At 34.4% G+C, this 12,723-nt stretch overlaps 1 protein-coding gene across 28 annotated transcripts in view; it reads left to right on the forward strand.

Annotated features, from left to right (window-relative positions):
- MYCBP2 (MYC binding protein 2, E3 ubiquitin protein ligase) overlaps window positions 1-12,723 on the forward strand; it is a 218,474-nt gene that overhangs the window by 103,196 nt on the left and 102,555 nt on the right. For all 28 annotated transcript variants that reach the window (XM_026077432.1, XM_026077434.1, XM_026077441.1 and 25 more), the window contains 10 exons: window positions 130-404; window positions 1,696-1,917; window positions 2,297-2,488; window positions 3,631-3,837; window positions 4,590-4,721; window positions 5,274-5,452; window positions 7,992-8,134; window positions 8,926-9,026; window positions 10,430-10,648; window positions 12,441-12,666. In XM_026077432.1, the coding sequence (XP_025933217.1) occupies window positions 130-404; window positions 1,696-1,917; window positions 2,297-2,488; window positions 3,631-3,837; window positions 4,590-4,721; window positions 5,274-5,452; window positions 7,992-8,134; window positions 8,926-9,026; window positions 10,430-10,648; window positions 12,441-12,666 (1,896 nt within the window). The remainder of the gene's footprint in view (window positions 1-129; window positions 405-1,695; window positions 1,918-2,296; window positions 2,489-3,630; window positions 3,838-4,589; window positions 4,722-5,273; window positions 5,453-7,991; window positions 8,135-8,925; window positions 9,027-10,429; window positions 10,649-12,440; window positions 12,667-12,723) is intronic.

Below are 12,723 nucleotides of genomic sequence, written 5' to 3' on the forward strand. Positions count from 1 at the left end.
ACATCTCTAAATGTAGATTCATCAACATTGCTAACTTCTGATTGTTCTACTTGCATGTATAATATGCATTTTTATATAAAAATGTTTCATTTATTCTGCAATAATGCACTACTTTTTCTTACCTTCTAGCTACAGCTAAGGCTGTTGTGGAAGAAACCAGCAAACTAGCAGATTGCATTGGAAAAACTAGGACTTTGCTGAGAAAAATTTTGTCGGAAGGAGTTGATCACTGCATGGTGAAGTTGGATAACGACCCTCAAGGATATCTCAGTCAGCCCCTGAGCCTTTTAGAAGCTGTTCTTCAGGAATGTCATAATACTTTCACAGCTTGCTTTCATTCTTTTTGTCCAACACCAGCTCTCCAGTGGGCATGCCTTTGCGACTTGCTGAACTGTTTGGATCAGGTACACTAAAATGGCACAAGTGAATATTACAACTTAGCTTGCTGTTTTCCTCRAAGGAAAGGCCAAACAGTATTTATAGTCTTTATTCCTTTTTTATGTTTATTCTGTTTTGCAACTTGAATTCTGCTGTGTTTTTTTTAATCACTATGAAAAAAAACGTGTCCAAGTTCAACAAGAACTGGGAGCTTCTGTCTCCCTTAGAGGAAAGAATCTTTCCTGGGACAGTGAAGAAAATTTGTGGTGTTGCTGCCAAGTTTCAGTATATGCTTCATTAGTGTGTAGTACGTGTCTTACATGCGATTTTTGTTGCACTCTGCTTTGGGACATAAGTGTTGCTTTTTTGATACTCATCACTAATACCTGAGTGATTTCTCAATGTTAAATGTCCCAGCAGTGCTCTGATCCAGAAAAGCTGGCAATACTATCCTGTGATGAGCATCTTTCTTCTAAGCATCTTGCTTATTGTGAATGAGCATCTCATATCTAAGCAGTGTAGTTGCTTGCTTGCATTGATTGCAATGAGTTTTAAGCAATTTGCTTCACTGCTTGAAAAACCATTAAGCATATTAAAATTCAAGGAAGAATCAGTCCTGTAATGTATTATTCCAATTAAATTATTTGATCAATTATAATAGTGTTTTGTCTTCAGAAAGTGTCATAATTTCAAAAGTAATTTTAAATGGCTTCATTATTTTAAAATATATCTCAGAAAACAAATTTTAATTACTCAAATTTGAAAGATTTAAATGGAAGCTCTAAGTTTTATCATGAGATAAATAAAATTCACAGGAGAGCTAACATTGTATGGAATTACTTGTTTAAATTATTTTATGATTACTATAAAACTGGAAAGTTTCTTTCAGAAGTTGTTTTTCATTCGCAATGCTACAAGAATTACAGCAAGATTTTTATTTTTTCAGTTCTGTGTCTGTTGTTCTGAAATAGTCTGAAAGCTGCTAGGAAAATGGAAGAGAATAGCTACCTTAGTGTTTACGATTCTGGTGTACATTCAGTTCTCAGTTCTGCTGTGAACACAAGACTTAAACAGAATGATAGCATCTCTGTTGCATCCCAGGGTTCTGTGAAAATTCAGACATTAAATATTTTAAGATATTCAGGTATTAAAGTGAAGTGTACCATTAATGCCTAAACTAAAATATACAAAAAGTGATAACATTTTAAAACATAACCAACTTTCAGACTGCTGCTACCTATTTGTAATGTAATTTTCTGGATGAGTTTTTGATGAATGGGGCATTGCCCTTCTATTCATTTATTTTTATGTTTTTAGGACATCCAGGAAGCAAACTTCAAGACGTCCAGTAGCCGGCTTCTTGCAGCTGTTATGTCAGCTCTCTGCCATACTTCAGTAAAACTGACCTCTATCTTTCCAATTGCTTATGATGGAGAGGCGCTGCTGCGATCAATGGTCAAACAAGTCAGCACTGAAAATGACTCTGCTCTGGCCCATCGTTTTCCTCTTTTGGTTGCACACATGGAAAAACTTAGTCAGGTTAGGATAATATTCTAAAAATGTGATGATGTGTTTTATTTTGCAATAAAACATAAACAGGTAAATTATGATTTTAGCATTTTAAATTTGTATCTGAATTTACCCAAATGTTCCCTTTCTGAAGGGCTTGTTTCAAAAACCTACAATTTTATCAAACTTTTATCTTTCAGTCTGAAAATTTCCAATTATTTCTTGTGTAGAGAATGTTTGAGCAAAAATGTTTCTTAAATATTTTTGAATTCTAAATTGGTAGAAGTATATTTTAGAGTTGTTGTCTTCTGTTGTTGCCTATTGTTTCCTTGATTCTTCGATTACCTAATGTTTATAATAGGTGCAGAGCAAGTTGTCTTTATTTTTCATTTTTATTTTCATATTACAGAGCGAAGAAAATGTTTCAGGGATGACAAGCTTTCGGGAAGTCCTGGAAAAGATGCTGGTCATTGTTGTTTTACCAGTCCGGAACAGCCTTAGACGAGAAAATGAACTTTTCTCTTCACACCTGGTTTCTAATACCTGTGGGTTACTTGCTAGTATTGTGAGTGAGCTTACAGCATCTGCATTAGGATCTGAGGTAAAGTTTCTGTAAACATCATTCTTAATAGAAATCTTTTAGGGCATGTATGTTATTAATGTGATATATGCTGTGACTACAGTTATACAGGTGTGCAGATCTTTCACAAATGCTGTTTCTAGTCTCAGTAACTTTCAGATGTCTGGCATAGTCCTAAAAGCAAGTGATCACTGCAGTAGGGAAATACTGCCAAAAATTAACTACTTCATTGTGGCTGAAGGATATTGTAAATTGTTTCCAAAATGACTGTATTTCTTTTTTGAGTATTTTTCTTTTTGCACATATGTCTAGGCATGTATACACTTGAAATATATTCTTTTGCTGCTCATTGGAGGCAGTGCCACGTTTCTGAGCATCTATGTGCCTGTGATGGCATCATGGGTGCCTTGTATGCTCTATTCCTATCATTTTTTGATTATGGGTCAGAATTTGTAATGTATTTTGTTTGTGCATTGTGTGGCTCCCCATCTTTATATATAAATATACAAACATATATATGTACATGAATACATACATTATCTATCTATMTATATGTAAACTTAACACATAATTCATGAGACTTCATTAGACTTTTACTTGTTTATCTGCTTTCTATTAGAAAATTGAGAGTCGTGTTGGGTTCAGCTACTGTGTGTAATCATGAAACTCTAGGTTTTAAGAATTTCCCTTTTATGAGGTTGTAATGTCTTTGAATGATAGGAAAGTATGTTAATTCTATTAAAGGCACATCACTGTGTGTGTACTGTCAGCAGATTTTTTGACAGAAAGAACCCAGTTTATGATAATCTCTCAATTAAAGATGTTTTTCTAACGTATTTTTCCTCTCCTGATCTTGGTTTTTACCTAAGGCAGATGTATCTAACTCTTCTTCTTGAAGCATGGTTAAGCTATCAGCTGTGCTGATTCATCCTATTAAATATATATTTAAATATTTGAACATTTAGGAATTATATGAAATTGTATTTCTTTTTAGCTGAAGTTGGACAGAAGTCCTAATGGTGGCATCTTTTATATTTTAATAGTCAATTTTTTTAATTTACTGTGTTAAAAATCTGGCAGTTTAATGAACTTAACTTAGCTTTGTTAAAGCTGCCTGATGTTTAGCAGTTAATCCATTGTTGCTTGTATTTGACTTTCTACAGGTCGATGGACTAAACTCTCTCCATTCTGTCAAATCCACACCAAATCGATTCACTAAAACAAGTCAGGGAAGAAGCTGGAATACTGGGAATGGATCCCCTGATGCAATATGTTTCTCTGTGGACAAACCTGGCATAGTTGTAGTAGGATTTTCTGTTTATGGTGGAGGAGGAATTCATGAGTATGAGTTGGAAGTATTAGTTGATGATGTAAGTACTGAATCTGAAAAAAGTTTGAACAAAAGTAACCTCAGAGTTTTTCATAATATATTTTACAATATAATATGTATTGTTATACAGTCTAGACTACCAGTACAACAGTACATTAAGGGTTTTTTGATTTGTTTTGGGGGGTGTTTTTTTGTGGAATTGCAAGCTACATGCCTTGTCCAGTGGATTCTTTATCATTGTTATGGCCTTTCAATCTTACTTCATTACAAATAATATTTTAATTATAGTGGGCTTTTTGCTTCCTGAAGCTAAGCGTAAATTAGCGTCAGTTATCTCTCTGCATAATATTAAGGAAAATAAGATGTAAAGAATAAGAAATAAGAAATAAAGCAGACAAATTTAAAACATTTGAAACCAAATATTGGGGAAAGGGATAGCCTACCAGCCTATTAGCGGTTAGGCTGTAGCTACAGCTGTTTCGTGTGCTGTTAAAGTGAGTGTGTGATGAAGAGACACCTCTGTTCTGTTACACCCAGTTGCTCACTTTAAATGACTTTTCTGACCTGTTGCAAAGGGCAAGCATGTGCTGCTATGGGAAATTCATCTATCTGTTCAAGAATTTCCTTTCTAACAGAAAGGCTTAGCTGTTGATTCTGAACAGGTTTTTCGGTTTTGTTTTACTTGTAATGCTGTGTATCACAGTTTATGCAAGAAAATATAAAACAATTGCATGAATGTGTCTTTTATTTACATTATAAACCTATTAAAATGGCTTTGTTTCCTTGAATCAGAGTGATCACACTGGAGACTCGACTCATTCTCATAGATGGACATCTTTAGAGTTGGTTAAAGGAACTTACACCACAGATGATTCTCCCAGTGACATAGCTGAAATCAGACTTGACAAAGTTGTGCCACTGAAGGTAAATAAAGGAAGTACGCATGGCCGTAGTTTTCGTATGACTTCTGAAGATACCAAAATTTAGAATGTTAGAGATTAATTGTTTTCTCTGTACACATTTAAAAAATTAATCTTAAAACATTTGGTTTATAAATTCTCAGTGTCAGCCTGTACCTGAAAAGTGCAAATCTTGTCAGGAAAAAGAAATTAAATCTTAATTTTTATAATAACATAGAATATATTATAACTTGCTTAGTAATTTAAGTATTCTCAAATGTGCAAAATTGTAAAGTGCTATTTGGTAGCTAATTTTCTTGGATATCTGGTCACTTTTCAAGTAATGGGTAATATTTTACATAAATTATGCTCCATAGCTTGGGAGCAGCTTTAAGCAATAACTTTGACTTTTGTTAAATGCCAGATCTTTTTCAGTTAATTTCATTTTTGAGTGCTTTGGAGCACTTTTCACACTTTCCAGTACTCATGTAACATAATAGTTACTTTCATAATACTGTGAAGCCTAACTTGTGTGTTTGTTTTATTCTGTGTATTATTTTTGGCTTTCCTTTTTAAGGAAAATGTGAAATACACAGTTCGGTTGAGGAATTACGGAAGCCGTACTGCCAATGGAGACGGAGGAATGACTACAGTTCAGTGTCCAGATGGTGTAACATTTACATTTAGTACATGTAGTCTGAGCAGTAATGGCACAAATCAAACACGAGGACAGATTCCACAGATTCTTTATTACAGGTTTGTGTGTTGTTCTGATCCATTTGCAGGAAGAGTGAATAAAACCATTGTAATGTTGTAGCACATCTGTTTTTGAGACGTAACAGAAATAAATATGTCTGGAGTGTGTGTAAGGAGAGAGATTCTTTAACAGCAGTATCATGTTCTTCCCGTGTAGTTTCAGTCTTAGGTCTTTTAGTGAAGACAATTTTGGGGGCACCAGTTGTCCTCTGCCTCTTTCAGTCTTGTTTCGATTCTCTTTTTTTTGATTTGGCAAATATTCTGATAGTTGACCTCTCTTGCTATGTCCATTATCATTTCTGCTTTTAAAGCTGTAATATGGGGGACTGGTTAGATGCATTACTTCAATCTTTGTTTTTCCTACGACATAAGAGATTTTTGAGGGAGGGGAGGAAAGGATTTTCCTCACTGAGACTAGTCACTGGAATGATTTTTCTCTCTGATTTCATTCAATTTCTTCCTCAATCACCTGAAAGGATGGCATCAGGTAGTCAATTAAGGTCCATATATATATAGGAACTGCCTCCTCTGTACTGCAAAGTTTCAAGGTATAAAAAGAGAAATTGCACCTGCAAGAAGAAAATCAACTGAAGTGTCAAATGTCCTGCAGGAAGGCTTTATTTTGGCCTTCCAAGGTATAGTAGGGAATTCACTTAAGCTAACGTTTCTGTAGAAAGTGTCTTTTTCATTTTTTGTGGTGCTTACCTTCAGATGCATGAAGACCTGATTTTCAAAATGTGGTAACATCTGAATGTATGGTTTACTGTCATTATCTGTTCAGCAAAGAAATGTTACACACCTTTAAGCAAATATCAGTTTCTGTAGTAAATAGCTCGTCATCAGTAGGTCCAAGGAATAAAAGCATGGAATAATAATTTATTTTGATTCCTAGTTATGTGGGAAATGTACCTACTCCAGGTTTATGTTGTCACATTAAAGAGAAGAGTGTAAAATAAGCAATGCTACAACAAAATGATGTATTTTGGACTAACAGTTGCCACAAGAAGGTGTTGCTCTTAACAAAGCTTTGAATGTGCTAAAATATGAAGAAATAAAGTTGCCAGTAAAAGTGTAGTAATAGTATATTGGAAGATATAGGATAGTTCTAAACTGTTTTTAAAACATTAGATTTGCTGTACTTTGACTGAGGCAAAGATTCAACTTGTCAGTAATCAACAGTAGGTTGATCAACAGTCAGCTATTATAGAACAGAGCTTGTAAAAGTCACATTTCCTTTTCTTTGAAGGATGTTCAAATACAAGCAGAGTTGATCTGACAGTTGTTGCCGGTACAAATGCCAAGAAAGGCCATGCCAAAGGAAGTGTGTTAACATGCTTCTGATTAGGAGAGAAATGCACTGGAAGGATTTGTTAGAACTGTACTGTTGAGCCCAGTCTCAGTGACTAATAAATTTAAATTAAAAAGGCTTGAGCCTGACAGCAAAGTTAATTCTAGCACRCAGTGACAAAAAAATTTTTTGCACGAATTGTCCCATCAGTTTCTCCTATTGAAATGTCAGTGTTATGGAGAAAAGAAAAAGTGTTATCTTAGAAACTGCAGGGCAGCGCATTAAATGATGGTTTGGAAAGTACTTCTAGCCTTGCATGGCAATTGCAGGATTTGTACCCAAGGGTGACTGCAGTTTCTAAACTTTCTCTCAGTTTTCTTTCACAGTAGCATAGTGTCTCAGGTGTGTTTCATCTCTTCCCAAAATCTAAGTAGCAATAATTGTGACTCGACTTATGGACAAGGACGGTTTCTGGATTTGTTAGATAAACTCTAGAAAGTTCTAGAAAAACATGTTCTGCTTCATCAGTTGCTGATGCTAAACAGTCTTGCTAAACCATCATTCAAGCCATGCTAAAGAACTATTTATAATCTCTGTTACCTAGGATAACAAAGATTAGGGCTATGTTGCAGCTAGATGAACTGGCAGGTTTCATAGCCTTTTCCTCTGGGAAACATAATTACTAGGTTTCATCAAAATACGTTGTGTACCTCTGGTACTTGATATTTCAGCACAGGGTTGGCTTGAGATTCTGTTCTTTTTGAATGCTGTTATAGCTCTCTTACCTCATGTCCAAATCCAAGAAACTGAGAGAAACTTTTCTTTATGTGAAGAAGTTCTAAAATGAGACAGGCAGCAATCAAATCCTCTCTCCAAAGAGGAATACTATAATATTAGAGAAACAAATCCCTAGATATCTAAGGATTTGTAAGAATGGTTAATTTAATTCATAGACAGAGGAGGATAAGCATCTTTGCTGTACATTTCATTTGGTTGCATGCAGTTCTAGCCAAAATAAATACTTCAGAAATGTTTTGCATATTTTCTGTCCAAATAAAAATAAAATGATTGCAAAGGACTAACCCTGAGGTATTGCCTCGAAGATATCCTCTGTGGTTGCTTTAAATTGTTCCCTTTGCTGTTTTATCATAAATAAATTGTTTTAACATTCCATGCTAAAAAACAATCAGTCATGTTTTTTAAGTTAATTTTGTACTTTGTGAACTTACTTTAACTTAATCTACCATCCAGGAGCGAGTATGATGGAGATCTACAATCACAGCTTTTGAGTAAAGCTAATGAAGAAGATAAAAATTGTAGCAGAGCTCTTTCTGTTGTGAGTGCTGTTGTACGGGCAGCCAAAGACCTGCTGCACAGGGCTCTTGCTGTAGATGGTAAGGCTTTTCAAAATTGAAACTTAGTTTCTTTCTTTGATAGCAGGAGTTAAAAGTAGGATATCAGTGTTTTAACAGTTGTAATAATACTCTCTTCTGCCTTCCAAAGAATATTTTCCTAACCTGTCATAGCTGTAGTTATCAAACTGTGAGCAACATCCTATATCACTGAGTTGCACTTGAGATATCATAGATAGATATCTCGTCTAAACCTGCTCTTCAATTTAGCAAGCATCATATAAAAGCTGGTAAGATTCTGTAAGCCAGAAGATGTGCTGATGGATCAGTTCCAAATCTTACTGAATATTTTGTGCAGTGGTAGTAATTAGGAAAACTGGTGAAGGTATTGCATTTATAAGCACTTAAACATCTAGTTTTGAAAAATTTAGACATCAGCCTTAAAACTGAATGATTTTAAGCTACCATCTTCTGTCATCCTAGTAAAAATTAAAGGAGTCTAGAATATTGCATAGTGCTATAGAAATTGATTGGGGGGGGTGGGTATGGGTTCATACCATATCACAGAATGGAGAATGCAATGAAATTATGCTATAAGAGGCAAAAGTTTTTTACCATAGTGTTGTATATAATGACACATTTATCTCAGGTAAACTTTGCAGGTTTATAGTTTGATTTTGAACCACTATGCCTATACAATGAAAGTAATTTAAAGTAAAAACTGCAAGTATAACTCATAAAAAGCACACCAGAAAAATAAGTTTTATTCAGAACCATGATGCATTTATTATAAGGAATATTATAATACTGGTGTTATAATTATCTTCATTTAGCTGAAGACATTCCAGAACTGCTCAGCTCTTCCAGTCTGTTTTCAATGCTGCTTCCCCTCATAATAGCCTACATAGGACCAGTTGCGGCAGCTATTCCCAAGGTATGCTCCTCAATAGAAATTACTGAAGAAATTTAAGAATATTTTATAAGGAAAAGGTTTAGTCTGAAACTATGAAAATGTGAGTGTGTTTATGCTTTTATGAATTAGTGATTTATATTTGACCGCTGGACTCAGTATGAATTTTCCAAGAGTCAAAAATTTTAAAAACATGTAAAGTCATGATTTGTTTTTTTTTTTTTTTTTTTACTTACCTTGAAGACATTGTGAAAAAGATACCTTATGGAAGCAGAGGGGAAGAAGAATAGCTTTGACAGCAGAAAGAGCCCAAAAATTTAGAGGGGTCTGGATTTATTAGTTATTTATTGCCTATTATCAGTGGGGTAAGATGTCCTTTATATTATGTAATTTCTGTTTATAGAATGAACATCCAAAGCAGTGGTAGCCGCTCACTAAACGAAAATTATGTCTGTCAAACTTAGAGATGGGAAGATGTCAAAATATAAATAAAAATGCCCTCACTTTTCAGTGGCAGAGCATACTTGCATGTGTCTGACCTGGAACAGTCTTTGGAACATCTCTAAAATGATGCTTTGTAAAAATACCTAACATTGATTTCAGTCAAATTAATATGCATTATAACATAGGGATCCTTAACAGTCTTAAGTCACGGTCTTAAATCTGTGAATAGATTTACAAATGTTCCTAATCCTTAGTTGATAGACACTATTATCTTTTATTGCTTTTTTATGAACTATAAACTCTCTTCCATTACTATAAACTCTCTGAATTATAACTTCTCTTTAAGGGGGGAGGAAGGAGGACTGGCACCTTAAAATCTAGTGGATTCATTATATTAAAAACAGTTTCAAGTGTTAGTTACTTTGCTACCATGATGAATTTTAGTTCTGTAGCCAAGTGTTTTGCTTCACAAGTGCTCCTCTCCTTTGAGAATGTGATAAAAATTACAGAGACAGTATATCTACAGTACAGATACTTTGTACAGTGTAGAGACACTACRTGCATTAAGAAAGTTGAATATTTGAAAAATAACAATATTAATATTTTTATAAAACAGTATAATTGGATAATCACTGACTGTATGCCTTCAATACAGTATTTGACTTTCATAGCTATTGTTTGTTAATGTTAATGGCTTTTTAGTTGTTTATATGGTGTTTTAATGAACTCACAGTTGCAAACTCAGATTCTTGTTTCATTTTTTGTTAAGTCTCTAAGGTGGGTATTTGGCTGAGATGAATGTAGTGATGCTTTTTCTGCAAGGATTGAATAGATGTAGAATTGGAAAATATGGCTGAATGAATTGTATGAAAGTGATATTCTGAGAATATCCAAAACAAGCATTGTAGAGGGATGTAGATTTGTGAGTATTGTTTTTACCCGGTCTTAAGTAATACTTTTTTGTATATTGTGTCATGATACAGGTTGCTGTTGAAGTTTTTGGCCTAGTACAACAGTTACTTCCTTCTGTGGCAATTTTGAATCAGAAATATGCCCCTCCAGCTTTTAACCCAAATCAGTCTACAGACAGCACCACAGGAAACCAGCCAGAACAAGGGCTTTCAGCTTGTACTACCTCTAATCACTATGCCGTTGTAGAGAGTGAGCATCCCTATAAACCAGCCTGTGTTACACACTATAAGGTAAGCACCACATCTAAGTTTGCATGCAATTTCTTAAATTCTTTGGACATGTGGTTTTTGTTTTGTGAAAATGGACTTGCTGAAAAATTGCTGCCATGGGTACTTATATTGTCTGATTTAGGAGACTGGGTTTCCTGCATTTCCTATATTGCATATATATATTGCATTGCTCTCTGCGGAAACCTGTGCTTCTCCAGTAAGTATAGAAGGAGCCTGTAGGTTTAGACCCCTAATGTCGGTATCTAATTTAAGCACCTAAATTTGCTCAGTGTTAGATTTTACTACTCTGTTGTGCACAGATTCTCTGCTCTAACTGTACAGATTTTGCATGTATTTCTCTTTCACTGTATGTGTGTATATGTGAGGCTTGAAATTACCATTTACCAACCGGTAATAAAGCACATGTTGGTAAACAGTATATTGTCAAATTTTAATCTAGATCAGTATTTTGTATACCATTCTTAATACTTACAATTCTGTACTAGTAATTTCTTCATTAAACATGTAGATGATTTATGCACTCTTCTCAAACTTACCTAAGATTTAATTTTTAAAAACAAATTATTTCTTGCTAGGAAACAAAATAAGCAAAGAGTGTATACATGGAGTCCCAAAGCTAAATAGACAAGTAATGCAGTTTTGATTGAAATGTCTTGCATGTAAGCTCTTTCTAAATTCCTGTTTCTGAATTTAGAAGTTTGATGTCTTTATGTAGACGTTACCTAATCATATCTCAGACATTCTTACCTAATGCTAAAATGATGCTTCGTAACATCATCAATTCGTAACATCAATTTCAGTCAAAATACTGTGCATTATACTGTAGTATAGTGTAGTGACTCTGCCTGTTTAAATTCTTCATGAATGACTGTAACTTGGACCATGATTTGGGATTGCACAAGACTCTGAAGTCCTCTCTAACTATCCTAAGTCACTTTGAGTGGGATTGACTGGCTCTGTTAAAATAAAATTCTATTTTCCTGAAGGTCAGTGAAGAAAGGCTGGTTTTGTCTACCTGAGTTAAGGGCTCAGGTGTAAATTACATGCCTGAGATAAATCCCTAGTGAGTTCTTTAGTGACATCAATACCAAAACTGTAAATACAAAGGTTGCAAATCTAGAATTGAGTGAGAGCTGGCAATTGTTAGTCRTTACTATGCTTGAGCTGAGAAAACAAGATATCTACTGCAGAAAATGTAGTTATCATGGAAGCTTCCTGAAGTGATGATGCTTATTATCTTTGTAAAAGTTTGCAGAGCCTATGTGAAGTGTGAGTCTCAGTCATTGCTGCTTTTGAAATTCTGTAGCTACATGCTATCATACTGCAGGCCAGATTCACAAGTGTGCTTCAGCTGCTTTGTACTAGGGTTTTCTAGGGTTGCACAAAGCAGACATTGAATCTGACTTTGAAGTTTGTATACAAAGAGGTATTTGAGAGTTAAATGTTAGTAGTATTCTGTGGTTGTTTAGTTTAATGTTCCTGTATTTAAAAATAAAAACAATCACAAATGGAATCATAAACTCAAGCACTTAATCTGAACATAGCTTATACTACATGACTATAATTTAGGTAAGGTCAAAGCATTTCAGATATATCTGGGTTTCAAAGAATGAATCTTGAAAATTTGGTTAATGTTAATTAAAAACATATCAAAACAACTGTATAGAATTGAAAAATTGAACCACTTTCATAACCTGAAATGTTAAAAAGAAAAGACAAAAAGAAAATGTGCAATTAAATGTATAAAAATGCACTTAAACATAATTGATTTTGGACTACTGCTTTGTTTTAGGTGACTTTTCCTGAATGTGTCAGGTGGATAACAATAGAATTTGACACCCAGTGTGGCACTGCTCAGTCAGAGGATGTTCTTCGTTTACTAATTCCTGTCAGAATTGCACAGAGTCTAGGATTTGGACCAAAGCATGGTTCTGTTCATGAAAACCTTAATTCGTGGATAGAACTGAAAAAATTCTCTGGATCTTCAGGATGGCCCACTATGGTATTAGTATTRCCAGGTAATAGATATATACTGCTATATTTTCCAGTAATGTGAGTTATTAAAAGAATGAAAA

Source organism: Apteryx rowi, unplaced genomic scaffold, assembly GCF_003343035.1.
Source record: "Apteryx rowi isolate R43461 unplaced genomic scaffold, aptRow1 scaffold_453, whole genome shotgun sequence".
NCBI classification, from domain to species: domain Eukaryota; kingdom Metazoa; phylum Chordata; class Aves; order Apterygiformes; family Apterygidae; genus Apteryx; species Apteryx rowi.